The sequence below is a fragment of the Zonotrichia leucophrys genome, chromosome 9, assembly GCF_028769735.1.
Source record: "Zonotrichia leucophrys gambelii isolate GWCS_2022_RI chromosome 9, RI_Zleu_2.0, whole genome shotgun sequence".
NCBI lineage: Eukaryota > Metazoa > Chordata > Aves > Passeriformes > Passerellidae > Zonotrichia > Zonotrichia leucophrys.
The window spans coordinates 17,555,555-17,573,680 of record NC_088179.1 but is presented as its reverse complement, the minus strand read 5'-3'; the positions used below and the strand labels follow the sequence as shown (position 1 = coordinate 17,573,680).

Genomic DNA, 18,126 nt, shown 5'->3' with positions numbered 1-18,126 from the left:
CTGAGCCAGATGCTTCTCCTAAGTAGCATGTGTTGGACGTGCTTTTTTTTTTCTTTCTTTTTTAAAGGAAAAAACATCCCTAGCATGATGTTCAACTTCCAGAATAAAGATCAGCTGTTCTTGCATCCATTTTTAAATAATCGTAGTTTCTAGCATGGTTATAATGCTTTTGGTTTCTTTATGATAAAAATTAACAGTGCATTTTGCATGCTGGATAATTTCAGCTTTATAAGGCTGTGACAGGAAGATCCATGTACTTCAGGCAGCAATTTCTTGCAAGTTATTTGCCCATTTTAATTTGCTTTCAATTGTGTCAGAAGAGCAGATAATGTTTGAAGCTTGGGTGCGTCCATACCCTTGTGCAGCTGAGGCTTTTTGTGTCTGTTTTGTGCAGCTATAAAGTGAGTGTTGTTTGTTTTCAATGTGTGTAGATACATATTCCTAAAGGCATTTGGCTACAAAGTCCCAGAAAATTATTCAAAACAAGATCAAAGCATACATGTGTCTGTGTCGGTAAAACATGATTCTGCAACTCTTCAAATGCACTGAGTTCAGCACATGAAATGCTGTCAAATGCTGATTCTCTTTTGTAAGACTTAAGCATACATCAGCAATGTCTTAGTCTGTTTAATTCCACATCCTACAGCAAGAATTAATGCAAAGATCTGATTCCTTTTAAATATTTTTCAAGGTGACTTTGTTGTTAAAAATGTGCAAATAGGTGCCTAGGAGAACCAACTAACCTACATTTTAGGGACTTAATTGCTGTTTGTTAAACCAAAGGAGAAAAGTTTTGTATTTCCTCTGAGAGTGCACTACAACTTTACAAGGCAGAACTTGAAATGGCCATTGTGTTGTGGTGTTAGTGACCCCAGTGTGAAACACAACACCTTGGATTTCCAAACACCCAGGGGGATAGTGGTGGGCTGATTTTATTTTGTTTTGTTTTGAATTCAGCACTTAATAGCTTTAAAACAGCAAAGTACAGTACAGCTTTTGAAAGCTGTTAAACTTAGGAATATATTGGCTTTTCCTCTGCAAAAGCCTTTACAAGTTAGCTTTTCAAATTCTTCATTTATCAGATATCTTGGTTTATCAAGTTACCTTTTAAAAACTGTGGATAAGTGTATGTAAGTTTGTTTTCTCAATTAATTATTAAAGTGAATTACATCACACATCATAGCTATACCAAAGGTTTTACAACAGATAATTCTGCTAAAATTTCAAAAACTAAACACATCTTAATGGTTATACAGCTGGATAGTCAAAGAAAAATAAAACTGTCTAGGAATGCAGCATTGTACCCATTAAAATGCTAAAATCAGGAGAATCTTCGCTAATGTGAGGCAATTTTCTTTATATTAAACTTAGGGAAGAGTTGAAAAAAGGGGAAATCTGTTTTGTCCATAAATAACAAGTGATTATGCAAATCCAATTCTCTTGTAAGTCAGAACTTTTGCACTTGGGTATCTGATAGTACCTGAAGTTCAAGCACTGGCTGCTTTCTAATGTGCAGTTGAGCTTGTAAAGTGCAACAAAAAGGAAAAATTTGGGTTTCTCTAGTTCTTTATTCTGTCTTTGAACAAAGTTCAGAAGTTATCCTGTGGATCCTTGCCTAAAACAGTGAAAAGGAAAATCAATTGATAGACAGAAACTACTCACTTCACTATACTAAATGAAATCTAATTTGGAGTGAAGAGCATGAGTTGGTTTCTGTGGTTTTCCCAAAGCAACAGGGCAAAGAAGGCAAGGAAAATTGTGGGAACATAGAACAGCTGCCTGGTGAATATGTAGCTGTAAAGCAGCTGATCTGTCACACCTCATTTGTACATGCCCACCCAGGGATTGCATCCTTTGTGACTGCAGAATGCATGGAGGTTGATGAACAGACTTTGGCAGGTTTTTGTTGTTTGTAAATATGTATTAAGAGTCTCAAAAGGAGCATAACTCCAGGTTAAACTGAGTTATGCTTTGTTCTGCCAAAATGCTTACTCTTCTCTTGAGATCAAAAGAAGACTTCTTTTATGAATGCAAATTTTAAAAAGTATGATGTTACAATAATTTTTTGTTTCTGTAGGCTTCACAGGGTGTAAAAAATGTTCAAGTTTATATTGAGTGCATTGGTGATGTACAGTTAGGACCTTTGAGGGGATCTTCTAAGTGTCCAGGTGATTCCTGTAAGTCAGAATTGCAGTCCTTTGTGCCTGTTAAAGTCTTGCCTCTGAACTTCACTGTCGCTTTTGGAATGTGGGATGAAGAGGAAATGAGGCAGCACAGGCAGGTGCAGGTGTTGTGCTTCACTGGAGTCTGGCAGAGCACTGCTTTCCTTCACAGCTGCCTCTTCTGTTCTTGGAATGTGTGAAATGTGTACCTCAGGGTACTAACTGGGTCCCACTGTATCTCATTCCATGTTTTTATCTGTAAAGGAAGTGTTCTGTGTCCATCTGTGTCTACATGTCCTGTGCTTTGTAAGAACTGTCAGAAATCTTAGGCCACATTTGAGATGTGTTGCTTGGACAGATGTTTTAATTCTACTTACTGATGGGATTAACTGTGTTTACAGAGTTTCTACCTTTGGACAGTGTGTTATGAACTGTACCCAGAACTGGGGAAATGTAAGACACCAGGAAGGGTTTTATTTACAGACAAGGCTGTCAGTGCACAGCGTTGTATCCGGGGCTCTGGAGCATTTACCTTGTCACAGCCAAACCCTGTTCTTTCCCCATCTCCAGCCTCATGAGTCTGTTGTTGCCTGGTTTTCCCTTCATCTCAGTCCAGATCTGCTCCAGGCCCTGGCTTTAAGGCCTTCATTCCTTGTCTATATTTTTAACTCCAGCTCCTGTTCCATAGGATTCCCCCCTGCAGCTTCCAGGTCTGACCCAGCCCAGCTGTGTTGGGTCGAGAGCAGAGAGGTCTGTGTTCCTTTTACAGCTTGTGTTTTCTGTAAGGAACGTGCAATTTCCCAGAAAATTTTTCCACTGGAAGCATGAATTCCCACTAGTGAGGTGTGCCAGAACACCCTGATGTGCTGCACTTAGATCAAGGGTGATCTCCTCCTTTACAGACCTGTTCATTGTGTTAGCATAGCTTGGTGTTGGTCTGTTGGCTAATCCACAGAATCTATCACAGGAAGATGAGGAAATGAGGGAAGAATGCACCATTTTGGATTTGACTTCAGTCACAAAAGTGCACATACTACTTACCTGGAGAAACCTTGGTCTAATGACTTTGAAATAATGAAATAATTTGGCCCTTGTAGGTTCATTTGATACAAAGAGTAGAAAAATAAGTGATAAAAACATCATGGCAGTGAAGTTGTTAGACTTCAACATTCCTATATATTTTCTTTAAAATTTTTAAATCACATTGTTTGGGGCTTTGGTATACAGTATATTAAGAGTTAAAGATGATAAGATTTACAGTAGGGAGCAAGTTTTAATGAATTGTGAAATAGTAATAACCATCTCATATCAATCTGCTGAAACATCCATGTGGCATCAGAATGTTGGCAGCTGGGACCTGGGCTCAGGAGAATACCCTGCAGTGCCCTTAGCTTGGTGGACAGGATTAAACACATTCCCCATTCCTCAAAGTCCCAACTTTTCAATGTGACTTTTCATTTCAATCTTGGGTTGAAATGTCTGTCTTGTGGCATATGGAATAACCTGCAGTAAGAAAACAAACTGAAATGATCCTTTCTGTTAGAAGGTGGAAAACAAATAAAACTCCAGAATCTCTAAGAATTTTAGATAGATTCCAAATTTGTTGTGTTTCCTTGTAGTCTGTAGAACACTAAAAGGCCAAACACTTTTAACACTTGGGTGCTGAGAAACTGCATTTGATCCACCAAAAATAAAAATTGCCTCTTGACTTTGTAAATTGCCTTGTTCTCTCAAGACCAGACCTGTGAAAGTTCTTGTAACAATGGTGACTGTTTTAAAGCAATGCAAGCATGGTGCTTTATAAGATCTGTTGCTTTTCTGTCCTTCCAGATGGAAGAAGATAAGGGTTCAGTCAGCTCAGCAGGTGACTTTGCTGAAAGCAGGCACAGAGGGGAGGACAGTAGGCAGCTGCTAGACCCATCTTGCCTGCCCGACAGTTCTTACCTCCACTAGGTAGTACTCCCACTGTACCCTAATGTCTGTGTATTTATTTACAGATTTACATTTATTTGCATACAGAGACAGTCATTGAGCCATCTCCAAAGTACCCATATTTTTGATATCTGCAAGAAAAATTGCATCATAGAATGTTGGTTTGAGTTTTTTTTCTTTATTAAGCTGAATCATTCTTTAATTCTGCACTTCAGTTGCTTTTTGATTTATTACATCCAATGGGCCATTCTCATATGAAGTATTCTGTTTATTGAGATTCCAGATCTCACCTTATGAACATACTTTGTTTGCCACCCAATATTAATATTATCTGGTATTTCTTTACACTCATTAATTTTTTAAACATTGTCTCTCCTGTCTTATGTTTCCTGAGGGTTTGTTTCAGGTCTCCAGGGAACATTTTGCCTTCCTGCCTTGCCATGCCAGGCTTTACTTTTGTATAAAATTATGACCATAATTGTCCTCCACAGAGAGAAAATGAGAAAAGAGACTTTCTAGCATATGTATTTTCCTTCCAGGTAGTGGATGTAAATAGAAAAATCCATGTTCACCAGGCAATGATAAACAGTATATCTACATATAAAATTTAGTTAGGTTTTTTTGTCCTGATGTTCTCACAGCATTTCTTTACACTTAACTGTGAATTTGACAGAAAAGAATTGTTGTTTCCAGACTTATGTAAGGTCTCATTTGCTATTTTTTAAAAAGTGATATTAAATTTTCCAGAGGTATTGTTTCAAGCATGATCCTTGCTTTTTGTATCTAACTTGTGAAGAATAAAGGAGATTCTCCAGAAAAAGAGACACTAGACCTCCAAAATCCAGAGTTGAGGGTTTGCTCCTTGGAAGCTTGTTTGGGTTACTCTTGGTTCCTCTTTCTGGCAGTCTTTGGATAATATCCAGGACTCCTGGCTCTCAGGGTAGCAGATTCTAAGGAAAAAAATGCTCTGGTTCATCTGATCCGGCATACAGACAGTGTAATGTGACTTTCTGCAGTAAATTTGAAGCTCTGCTTGAGCATAATGGATGAACTAAATACTCTGTTTGAAATCCTGAGTGTAGCAGTGTTACAGTTTTGTATTGCTGTGGCCACAGCTGGGAAGGTCTCTCCATCTGCAGCAGGGGTTTCCCTGCTGGCCTCCAAATGGGAATTCCTTCTGCTCTCTGTAATCTCTTGTGTCACAGCACAGTCTGAGGTGGCTCTGAAGGTCATATTTGCTGGTACTGCAGTGCTGCAAATTGTGCAGTTCCTGATTCTGGTATCTTCTGTGGCACTGCAGTTGGGACCAGTCACGGTGATCATCACATGAGGGTGTTCAGGGGCTCAGGCTCTGCTGAGATGTTTTGTTTTGTTTGTCTTTTGACCAGAACCCCTTTCAGACCTGTCACTTGCACATCTTCTGCTCCTGCCTCTCAGGTACAGAAGTTCATTGTCTCAGTAAATGTTCCTTCTGTGTCCCAAAGACCCCCCAGATGAGTGTGTGAGTCAGAGTGTGTTCTGCCTGTACTCAGCCACAGCCTCTGAGCTGCAGCATCCACAGGATCAGGGGCTCAGTTCATGGAGAATCCTGTGCACTCCATCAGCTGCTGAGTGGCAGTTGTGTGAACATCACAATGAGTGGTGTGATGGGAAGGTCTGGAGGGGCTGTGGGGAGTGTGGCACAGGGCTGAGAAAGGGGCAGGCACAGGAAAAGGTGCTGGAAACAAACACCAGTTCTGTGTGTGTTCCTTCTTGTCCTACCAGCTGAGATTTTTCTCTTGTATTTCCAAAAGCCTCTTGTTTCTGTTAGCTGCCTCTTCTTTGTTGTGCAGGCTGTTCTTCTGTTGTGAAGCTGTAAATGTGTCCAGCTGCTTGTTTTGAGGGGATCAGGAAAAAGAGTGTCTCCACTCATAGTAAACCATTCCCATAGGGAACTCTTGAGGTTCTTTGCTTTCCTTGCAGTTTTTGGCAACTGTGGGTGGCGTGGAATAAATTCAGGCTCAGAAATAGAATCTTCAGACAACAGTCAGTGACCTTTAGTGTCACAGTGAAAAGTTGTGGGAAGGTCTTAAGTGAGCTGTGTCCTGTCATGGACTAAGATGCCTCCTCCCAGAATTCTTCTTTCTCCTGGTGTGAGGAGAGAGTAAAGTTCAGCTTCTGTGTTTAGTATTTGTTTGACAGGATGTTCTCATGGAGAGTTTAAAATTAAATTAAAAAACATCCCCACACTTCACATTTTTATTTCTCTTTAGAATGGTACTGAAGTCAGTTTAGGATATTCTCTCTGCAGAAGCAGGAGATTCCAGTTATGCTGCAGTTGGTGCAGCAGTGCTGTAGAGGAGCACACTGGTAGGTGGCACTTACACCCATACATCTGTTGCTGCTTCCTTTTCATTTTATTTCTTTTATTCCTTTTTTTCCTCACCTACAAAACATGAGCTTTGAAAGAGTTTATTATGCTAATGCTGAATTATTCTCTATGCTGGCATGAACATGACTGAACCTTTCTGACATCAGCCTTGTTTGCTTTTGGATAAACCATGTTCACACAATCAGGAATGTGCTTTTGTTCTGTACCAAGCCAAGGGTAGCTATGGTAGTGATATAATGTCAGTTATTCTAGGAAGTTGCATTGTGTGCTTGAGGAAGAATTACTTGGGACCAAATTGCTGTGTTGTATTCTGCAGCCTGAAGCTTTGTCTTGATAAATTTCCCTTAAAATAGGGCTGAGCTGATATCAATTGTTGCAGGTAAATCAAGGCATCCCAGCTGGAAGTGCATGTGCTCTGCTGTGGGGTTTGGTGGAGGGGATTTCCAGAGTTAGGCAGATGCAGTGCCAGGCTATTTCCATGCACTTAACGAGGCTGCAGTCAAACCTTTGGAAGAACAAATGTTAGTGTATGTAGACCTTAGGGAGTGGTAATATTATTATTGTAGTTCTATAAAACTGAAAGATATTCAACACTCTAGCTAAGAAAACCCGCTTCTCCTATGTGTTTTTTGGTAACATCTTCATTGCTAGAATTTGTTAGTACTGATTTTTTTTTTTTCCTTTTTTTCTTTTTTTTCTGTTTGTTTTTTTTTTTTTTCTTTCCAGCTTACTGAGGCAGGTTCAGGTATCAACTGCTTGGACTCCATGTGCTGCTTCTCAGATGGGGAAACAGCATGCACATCTGTTAGAAGAATGCTGGAACGACTAATGGGAAGGTGTAGCCCAACGCGGGTCAGCAGGTGTGGCATTTCTCTCAATAGCCTTTGCTGCAGACGATTCTCCTATAAACTGGAACCCGATGAGCCTGCAGCAATAGATGTCTAGAAACCAGCTGCAGGTTTTGCTTATCTAAGTAGAAAATGCAACTCTTTATTGTACTTTTTTCATCCTAAAAGATTAGCTTCTTGTTTCTTTTTGAGTTTCTTTTGGGATGTGGAGGGGAAAAACAGTTTTTGAAAGATTTCTGTTAAAGTGTTTAGTTTGGCTTTACAAGCTCTTGTGTTGTATCTATCGTAATTTCTCTTGATTTGTACATTCTTCTCTTTAGAAAATCAAGCCTTGCTCCTGTTTTTGTTCTCCTTTTTATGATTACTTTTTTGCCTTCACAAATCAGGAGTTGTTTGTAAAGTCGAAAGACTTTTCCCTTTGGTTCTTGATGTACAACCTCCAAATATTTACCTTGGAGCTTGCATTACTCCTGAAGGTACACAAAAGGCTCACATTCCCCCCCTTAAATCTAACTTCATTGTTAGGAGGAGAGCCTTTAAATCTTTCAGCCATTGATTGATATGAAGATGAAATATTTTTGTAGTATAACTTTTATAATCTATTTCTAAAATCAGAGTGATTGACAGAACAGAGTCTTCAGGTTCTAAGAATTTTCAATGTTTTTTGGGTTCCAGAAGGTATATTGTCAAAATCATGTGTGCCATTCCAAAGTATGTGCTAAATAAATCTTTCCTTCACAAATCACATGTGAAACAAATGTCAGTGGGGTAAAAGCATGTTGAGTAATTGAACATGTCTGCAGAGCAACTCTGCTCTTGCAGTCAGCCCATCTGGGAGAGGAGCTCTACTGAATCCTCTCATGTGCCATCTCCCCATTTCCAAACAGAGGGATAGCAAACAAATATGGAAATATTTGGGGGTAGAAATAAAAATAGTCTTTTGTACATCGTAATCTCTGTCCCTGAATGATATCATGGTCCTTCATTGGTCAAAAGGCAAACCTGAAAACACTGAATTTCACACATTTTCAAGGAAACTCATTTTGTATTTGAAGAACTTTGTCTCTTTCAGTTAAAGGTTGTGATATCATTCACTGGGTATCAAATCTCGTGTGGGTAATTTACCCTGACAGCTTTGTCAGCTCTGATTCTGCCTTTAGGTATTGCCTGGTCTGTAGCTCATCTCTGTTGGAACTCTTGTGTTGAACACAGTGTCTGTGCTTTCAGTCAGTCTCTCTCTTCTGGCTTGCTTGTGAAATTTATTCAATGTTTCTACAAATCTAGGGTATGAGTATGCAAGAAGTTTCATTCCATATGAAAAATGAACTGTTACTATTAAGTACATTTTTAATTCAACCTTGCTGTGTAGAAAGCGGGCATGATGTGTAAAATAAACAGTTTAATAGAATTTTTAATCTACAAGGTGAGCATTTAATTGGTCTAAAAATCAACATTTTGGTAGCAGTTGCTCTAACTTTTCTGGGGTTTTTTTCACTTCTCTGTAAAACTGTGCTTTCCAAATGAGGAATTTCTCATGCTAGTTTGTTTCACTTATTGTTATCTAATTAGGGCAGATTGTTAGTTAACAATTGCCTTAGTAACCTGTAGTCTTCTTATAAGGTAGGTATTCTGTGTTTTGTTTTCTGCAATATATTTGCAGTTTTACAATTTTCTCTTTGTTCCACTCAAATTTTCTTTCCTTAAGAACTTAAAAATCCTTACTGAAGCTAACTCGTATTTGACAGAATGTTAAACAGTTTTTTCCAGACTGCTTTTTGTTAGGTTTCTTTTCTGCTTACCTCATGTAGTTTTCAGATGAAGTTCCATCTAGCCAAATTATTTTAGAGTTCTTAGAACATAGACATAAGGATTAATTTCAAGGAATATGCAAAACTATCTTGGTGCTACACTAAGGGCTTGAAGTTCTGTGGATTTTGCATCTGCTTCTGGTTGAAATTGCTCTGAACAATCTTCTAGTTTCACTTAAATATATGTACAGTACAAATAGAAGAGAGATTTTTTTAAAGTCAGTCATATTTATTTTCTCCAATGATTTCAGCTCCTTCCACTCAGTATTGACAACCTGGTCTAAAAGTCAAGGGACCATTTTCTCCCTTAAACATTTTTGCTAATATGAGAAAGTCTTTATTAATTTTTTTTTAATTACTAATTGCTTAAATCACATGAAGTAGTTACAAGTTGTGAAATGCCAAAGGTACAACTAAGAAAACTCTTGGGTGATTTTAAAATTGTTCAGGCTTTGTTCATGAGCTTGAGCTGCTTTGTTTTTTACCTAAATCTCCAGAAGATTGTGCAGGATGGTCTTTTGAGTACTTGTACTCTATAAAACAGCTAAATATTCAACCAGGAAGTAGCTGCAAATTATTTTTGTTGATTGAAGTGATGCTGATGAATATGTTGTTTGTGCAAGTGCTGTAGAATGAAGAGCACTGTTTTAAATAACATTGCTGTAGGCAGCTTGTGTTGTATTCTCTGCTCCTGATATTCTGTCAAATACGATATTCTGTCAAATATGATAACATGAAATCAAACCTTGTATCAAATTTTGATAAAAACTTTGATGAATCAAAGTGATACAAATGCTTGGAGTAGTGGGCCACAGGAATATAGTCTCTTGTGCTTAATTTACTGCTTGTAAAATGTATTTGAGAAGTATTTTCTATAACTTCATTAGCCAGTTAGAATATAAAATGTGTGGTGTGGTATGTTAAAATGCATTTTGTCTGTCTGTTCCATTAAATTGTCTGTCGACTTGTCAGTCACTAAAATATTAAGAATGCTGGATCACATACATCACTTGTACAGTAGGAATCATTGCTAATTTGTTTGGTCTCCCATTAGTGATTCTTGTGTCAAGGCACTGGATGGAACAGTTCTAAAGAAACAGCAGATTTCTGACAGAGCCTAATTTGGAGGATAGGCTCGTTGTGTTTTTATTTCCTGCCTCCCAAACTTCTCACTTTTCCCATACAGTCCTAGAATGCTGTGCAGCCCAGAACAGGATTTCTTCCCAAGCAGTAATCAAGTGAAAGACATTGAGAGACCCCTCTGAGTCAGCAGCTGTTACAGCAGGGTGGTTCCCTGATGTTCTGAAGTGTAAGAGGAGGGGATGGAACAGGTTCCTGGCTGTCGATAAGTTTTGCCTCCCCCAGGCTCAGGCAGTGTGGAGGTTTCCTGCTGGGACACGGCTGTGCTGGGTTCCCAGGCTGGCTGTGCTCCACAGGGCTCTGCTGGAGCAGCCTCTGGACACAGGCAGCATTCCCAGCCTCCCGAGGCACAGCACTGAAACTTCAGCTGCAAAACAGGCATAGAAACCTCTGGTTGTTTTAATTTATGGTGATGGAAATAGCTGTAGCTGTGTGCTGATTACACAGCAGGCATGAATTGGCCTCTGTTTCCAAAGGTCTGAATGAACTGCAGGTACCTACATGAAATTAGTGCATTAGTCCTTTAAAGAGGTAAATCTGCCTGCTCTTGCAACACTTCTATCTTTTGCTCTCATAGACTTTTCTCCTCACCTCCCAGTACAAATACAAGTTCCCAGTCAGCCAAACTTTTTTTTTATTGTTACTTTAGATCATGGAGTTCAACGGATCCCTTCTATGCCAACGACAGGAGCATCCTGACTCTCTCCACAATGGACTCAGCCACTTGCTGACAGGGACATTTTTGAGTGCCTTGTGGAAGCCCTGTGGCGCTCACACACCTGTAGCAGGTGCTGAGGCGAGCTCAGTGTCCGGCGCTGCCCCAGGAAAGCCCAGAGGACTCCTGAGTGCAGCCAGGGCTTGCCTGGCCTGGCAAAATCTGCACTGCAATTGCTTCCAGGAATTTTTCTAATTATATCTACAAATTGCTAAATAAGTTTTTTGTTTTTTGGGGTTTTTTTTAAGGAATGCTTTTACCTCAGACCATTTGATCCTTTTTGTTGCTGTATGAGCAGATTGGAATCCTACATTTAATACTGGAGATACCCCTGTAGGGCAATGACAGAAATCTTTCTCCTCCCAAATTTGAGTGATCCGATTTGAATCAATTTGAATCTGCACAATTAAACTTTTAAAAGTTGTGTTTTTAATGATGACCCTTCCTTTTAAACACACATTCATTTTGAGCTGTCTTGCAGATGCTGTCTTAGCAGTTTGTTACTTCTGTGGACAGTTACTCTATTCTATAAGCAATCATTTTAGTAATTTTTGAGAGTTAAATGCAATTCAAATATTTATGCTGGTGTATGAGTGGCTAATATATTAGTCATTGCTTTGAAAAACACAACTGTGACAAATCAGTAATTTGTAATAATAAGGGATATAGCAGCTCAGTGTTCTCCTAAAGTCCAATTCAGAAACCAGTCATCTTTTATTATGCCCTGTATGTTTTGTTAACAGTTCTGGATCCTGACATGGAAAAATTTGTTAAGAATTGGCGGGTTGAGCAGAAGTCTCACTAGCATAAATTTTTGAATTATTAATCATTTTAAAGTTGGGGAATTTTTGCATGTTTTGTTCTTTTTCATGTATTTATATTTGGTCACGTTGTACTTTGAAGATATAATTAATGCTTAATTATCTTCGTCTCTCGGAAGGATCCGAGACCTTGATGGCAATGTTTTGATACCTAAGTATGCCAATAAAAACCAATTGCACAGTTGGAGCTCTGGGTGGTGCATCCTGCAGGTGCCTCCCTGGCCCAGGACAGACCTGTCTGCATGCTGGGGGCTGGGGAGCAGCAACATTTCACTGTTCCCTCAGCCAGGGAGGCTGAACCACTGCTTGTCCTGGGATGTGGGAGATGAAGTGGAGGTGCCATAGAACAGAGCTGTTCATGGCTGGGGACTGGGAAAAGTGCTGCTGCTCCAGGACACCCCCTTTTGTCACCTCTGACAGTGACATCCCATCAATAACTGGGATACTTGTCCTTTCAGACACTTGAAAGTGTAAAGATCCATCTTAAAGTTAGCTCTGGGTAAAAACTGCAAATCTGGGCCACTGCAAACCTGGCTGACTGTAACTGGGCTGCTGCCAGGGCAGTGCATCCCTCCTGTCATCCCCAGTTCTCCCAGGTTCAATGAGCAGAGGAACAGGTCCTGCTTTCCAGGGATCACATCCTTCAGATGTTCCTGACCTACAAACAGCTCTGCTGTTCATTTTCCTGCCCGTGACTTTAACTGGGATTATTTCAGCTCTCCTCTTAGAGCTTTGTTTTTGCATTAGTGCCTGGCAGCTTCTCTCAGACCTGAAGGCTGCAGGTACCGTGGAGTTTACAAGATCTCAGTGCTCAAGGCAACATCTGCGTGGGAAAGAAATGGTCATTGCAACTTCATTGTTAAATTTCTAGTGACTTGAACTTGCACACAAGGGATTTTCCCCACTGTTACAGGTAAAGATCAGTTGAGAAATTAAGAAGCTTTAAAAATAAATTACGAGACAAGAAGAAGGAACAAAATACAGCAAACTTTCCTTTTAAATAAGTGTTTAATTCAGCGTTCATAGTGCATTTTTGTATCATGTCCTCAGATGCCTGAGTGCAGTGAAGCTTGAGGCTGAAAATGTCAGTGTGCACTAGATCCCCCCAGCGAGTGCCCAGGGGATGAAGAAACACTAAAATTGAGCTTTGTCTTCTCATGCAGCAGGTATGAACATGTGACTAACCCCACTGCATGGGGCTGAGAACCTGGATCCAGCTGGAGAGGCAATAATCCATCCAGTCCCCTCCAGATCTGCAAGTAGTAGCAAAATACAGTTTTCACCAACTCCTCTAACTTCCTTTATATTTCATATCTATCTTAAACCTGGGTTTAAAATAGTAATTTTCTTCCTAGTAGTTTCTCTTCCTAGGAGTCTTCATGCTGCCATGGATACCTAGGAAATGCAGAATTATTTACTACTCTAATCAGATATCTGCTGTTTGGCTGTATTTTACACCTCAGCCAGAGTGTTTCACCTTTCAGCAGTGCTTGTTTGTCCGTGCCAGGCCCAGCATTGTCCTGTCAGTGTGTGTGAGCGTGTGCCCTCATCCCTCCATCCATCAGTGTGTGGTTCGTGTGTCCTGCCCTGAGCCTGTTCCTTGTGTGAGGGGAGCAGAGGCTTTGCCCAAAACCCCACTCCAAGCATTTCCAGTGGCCCAGCTCTGTAGGTGATGTATTTTGGCTTTTACCACACCAGTGTGTTGAGTAGATTTGCACAAAAGCAGTGCAGTCGTGTATTTGAAGAATAATTTGCACTCATGATGTGTTTCTTTAAAACCTTCCATCTCCTCTCCTCCCTTTCCCCCTGCTTTCCCTTTTCCCAGTGTTTGTAAGGTTACCGAAGAAACTTGCATTTAAACAATTCAGGAAGGACTTAAGAATCCATCCCTCGGCCAAGGTATATTTTTCTATTTGCAGTAAATCTAAGTCAGTAATGTCTCATTGAGTAAGAGCATAGATGTGGTTTGCTTGAGGACAGACTTTTTGGTGTGACAAATATTTTGTGTGGAAGTCACCGGGGTTTTGTGTTGATATCACAAATCTTTTAAAACTGCTCCTATTCAAGGAAGAAAGATTTTTTGTATTTCTTTGATAGCTGAAGTGTAGGAGCCAGTTCAGCGTGCCCTGGGCACAGTGCAGAGTCCTTCATGAGGGAAACTGAACAATCCAGTTAAAAATTCAGTGTAATGCTGGCATTTACCTCCCACTGCAAATGTGAACAAGTGGGGGAGGCTTTGCTAAGGGGAGGAAAAGTTTTATTATTTACCTTTTAGCCTTGAAATCCATAAAAGCCTGTAGCAGATGTTTGTAGTTCAAAGCAAGAGTAGTGTGCACTCACTTTACTATGCAGTGTCCACGAGGAAGCACCTTCTCCATGGGATCACGTTCTCTGCAGGTCAGTTCTGCCTCTGGGAAAAACAGGGCTTGGTTTTGTTACTTGGAAAATTTTAGTTGCCAAACTCATGGTTTTAAGAGGATGCAGTGGAAAAAAACCCGAGATGTTCTGAATTGGTTCAAAAACTAAAATGTAAAGATTCTGTTTAAAAATACTCTGTATTTTTTAAGATTACAGCAGGGAAGGGGGAACAGGATCTTCAAAGGAAGAAATGCTGAAAACATTGGTTTTTCATTTTCAGAAATATTTGAGAAAAGCTTATGCAACTTAGAATACATATTAAGCACCTATAATTTCTTATAGGAATAAAATATAATTTTTCTAGTGCTAGAAGTGTCTCAAAGCTGCAGCCTAAATTATTTTTCAGTTTTCTATCTGCTATTGCTGTACTTATAAATATGTGATTTTGGTAAAATTCAGTCTTCCAGAGTGCTCAAGCAAAATGTGCTTTTGAATTACTTATTTTGAAGTTATTATTTTTTTTGGTGTAGAATCCCTCATACCTCACCATTGTCACTGCCCTCACCACTGCTTTTTTACACAGATTGTTACACAGATGCCACTGCTTAAAGAAGCCGTTCCTAGAGCTGGGCAAACCTTTCACCAGGGCCTCATTTGAGCCTTTATCCCGTTCCTAAATGATTTCCCAGCCAGACTCTGCTTTGCAGCTCCGGGCTGGGCTTTCTTTCTGCAAATGTTTTTATTGTTGGTTGTTTCACACGTTCCCTGCTTCTGCTCTTTGTTCCCCATGGCTCGGTTTGGTTTCTGCTCTGCTTTGGAGCAGGGTTGGGGTGCGGGGATGCTCTGGCAGCTCCTGCCGGGGTGTGCAGGGTGTGCCAGGGATGTGCAGGGATGTGCCAGGGCTTGCTAGGGAGGGATGTGCCGGGGATGTGCCGGGGGTGTGCCAGAATGTGCCGGATATGCCAGGGATATGCCAGGGATGTGCTGGGATGTGCCAGGGATGTGCCAGGGGTGTGCTGGCTTTCCAGGGATGGCCAGGGATGTGCCAAGGGTGGCCAGGGATCTGCCAGGGATGTGCCGGGATGTGCCAGGATCTGCGGGGATGCAGGGATGTGCAGGATGTGCCAGGGATGTGCCTGGGATGTGCCAGATGTGCCTGGATGTGCCGGGGTGTGCTGGATGTGCCAGGGCTGTGCCAGGGCTGTGCCAGGCTTCTGCTTCCTATGGGTTTCTCTCTCCCTTCAGCTCAGTGCTGCTCCCAAGGCGTCAGGACCGGCTCAGAGCCCTCCGAGCCGCCTGTGCTGCTGCTCCTTCGGGGACCTTGGTGCCGCTGCTGCCGCCGCCCGGCTCCGGCTGAGCCGCTCCGCGTCCCCGCGGGGGAACAGCTCCGGGACACAAACGCGCAGCTCCCGCAGGCTCAGAGCGACGCTTGGCTCGGCTGTAAGAGACCCCGGCAGCACCTCCGAGGCCTGGGGCTTTATTCATCTCTCCTCAGCTGTTTTCAAGGAAATTCCTTCAAACTGCAGCAGGTTCTCACCCTTTTACGTTTTGACAACAGGATAAAAGATGATCTGTGGAGCGTGCAGTTGAAAAGGGTTAAAAATGAGGCGCACATTGCTCCAGGAGGATCTTAATTTGTATCTCAAAGAATATATTTTTACAATTCCTAGTTGCAGTCCTTATGACAGATTTCAGGTTTTATGCATACAAAAATAAATCATCATCTAGCCTCCTGTTTTTTTACTGAAGAGGGATTGAGCTTGCTTCTTTGCAGGAAAAAACAAATGGTTTCATCTCTGCAAGTATCTTTTAAAAGCTGTTGATCCTTAATTTTAGGCAGATTAGGGGTGTTGCCTACTGGAAATGAGCAATAAGTAATACAAAGAATTTTGGACCTCTGACACTGTGGCTGCCTCATGTTCTTTTTGCTCCTTTGACAGCGAGGCTGTGTGCTTGCTCCTTGTACAGCTTGGTCAGTAGTTGTTTTGAAAATGGTTTATGGAAATTATATTTATTAAATAAAATTTTCACTTCTAGCTGAGTCATTGTTTTAATTATGTAACTGGTAAAGATGGCAGAGCAAAACCAGGCTGGCTGCACCCTGGCCTAGGAACAGTCAGGAGCAGGGCTGGAGAGAAATCACCAGCAAGAAAAAGAAGATAACAAACCTGGGCCTCTCCCCACACAATTCTTACAGCCCCTCATCTCACCCTCCCAGGTTCCTCGCCATATTTTGATTTATCCCTCAGACTCCTGCCAGTTGTCCTCTGAACACTGAAAAAGGCTTGAATTTGTATATTCCACAAACACAGAGTTGAGTTTAGAAAAGACACGGCTGCGGTTTCATGCAAAACATTCAAATTGCATTTAGGCAGCTTTTGCTGACAATTCCAGAAGCTGGCTGTCGAGTTTTCTGCCAGTTCAAATGGTCAGGTACAGGTGCCTATTCAGGAGCAAAACTCTTGGTGTTTATTTTCTGCAGATACTTCTGCTTTAGTAAACATTGGTACTAAAGCAGCTTCATATTTACAAATCTAAGGCCTATTTTTGATAGATGAAATTATAATTACAGCAAGTATTTAATGGTGTGGGCAACTGCTGGAGAGCTCAGGCCTGCAGGGCATCACTGGTATTTGTTTAAAAGCCAACCCAGACAATTTACCATCCTCAAATAAAATCTACAGAGACTTCCAGCAACATTATTTAAATAAAAGTGTGAATGACAAAAGTTTATTAAATGCATTCTTAAAAAAAATTATATCTTTCTTAAATAAGGATGTGTCAGTATGGATTTCACTGTAAAACAGTTTTGAGGCAAGTCATAAGTTACCTATTAACAGGCTGATCAATAAGGAGTGGCTTTAGTGCTGTACTTGAGGCAGAGCTGAGCCACTGCAGTGTGTGGTGTCTCCCTCCACACAAGGTGGAGGAGCAGCTTTTAGATTTTTTTCCCCCACCCAAAAGAAAGACTTGCCCTGAACTGTACTTTATGCAGAACACATGTATTCCATGCTTTTTTTCCCCCCCACTCCCTAAAAGCACATTCCAGAAATAAATTTTACAAATAATACACTGAAACAATGCAGTACAAACCTCAGTCATGGCAATTTCACTGGAGCTTTATTGCCTCTGTTGGTAATGAGAGGGATTGTAAGAAGTTACATTTTGAACTTACAGAGATATGTAAATGATGGGTTTTTACTAAATATAATCTCAAGATTAAGTGTTTTATATCAGGGCACTTCTAATTTTGTACATATTTTAATGTATAAAAACAGTTTACAAACTTGATGTTTGCCTTTTTTTTTTTTCTTGACATTTGGCAAAATTAAATCAATCCATTTGCGGGGAGATCATCAAATTGAAGACATAAGCACTTACGAATTAAAGCAATCCAAGTAAGCAACTGGCTGCATTCTTAAAAAAAAAAATAAAACCAAAAAAACAAAAAACAACCCCACACATATATAAAGGAAAAAAACCACATGGCCACATCCGAGCACGTTTCAGTACAAAATATTCCCTGTAACCAGGCATTTTGTCCTTAGAACAACACCCTGTTAAATCAATGTTTCTTTCAACTTCAGTCATTTTGAAATACTTTTAAGATGCCATGATAGCACAAATAACCCTTTTCTGCAACATAATTAGTCAAAGTTTTTATGTATTTCTTTATAATTACACAGTAATTATAAGCATGTAGTACCAAACTGATGACAACACTATTTTGTTGGAAAGATCTTGCATTCAAAAGGAAGAGTCTCTAAAACACCACGGCATTTTGCCATTGCCCAACCCCTGACTTTTTTGAGGAGCAAGCCTGCATTGGGAAGAAAAGCAAGTCAGTTCTCCTCTCCAAGCACAGCATCCTTGAACTAATCAATCTGAAACAGTACCAAAACCCTCAAGACAGAAAACAGCACGCAGAGATAACCTTGTCGAGCTTTTTTTTTCCACCCCACCCACCCCAT

General features: G+C 40.6%; 1 protein-coding gene across 11 annotated transcripts in view; it reads left to right on the top strand.

The window, feature by feature from the left end:
* ATP11B (ATPase phospholipid transporting 11B (putative)) overlaps positions 1 to 16,196 on the top strand; it is a 66,874-nt gene extending 50,678 nt beyond the window's left edge. For 3 of the 11 annotated variants that reach the window (XM_064721648.1, XM_064721646.1, XM_064721652.1), the window contains 2 exons: positions 7,192 to 7,325; positions 10,911 to 15,006. In XM_064721648.1, the coding sequence (XP_064577718.1) occupies positions 7,192 to 7,325; positions 10,911 to 10,992 (216 nt within the window). In that variant the 3' untranslated portion in view covers positions 10,993 to 15,006. Of the gene's footprint in view, positions 1 to 3,992; positions 4,116 to 7,191; positions 15,007 to 15,400 lie in introns of those variants that run through there. The other 8 variants (XR_010441488.1, XM_064721655.1, XM_064721647.1 and 5 more) reach the window with 6 other exon arrangements.
* Positions 16,197 to 18,126: the final 1,930 nt, after the last annotated feature.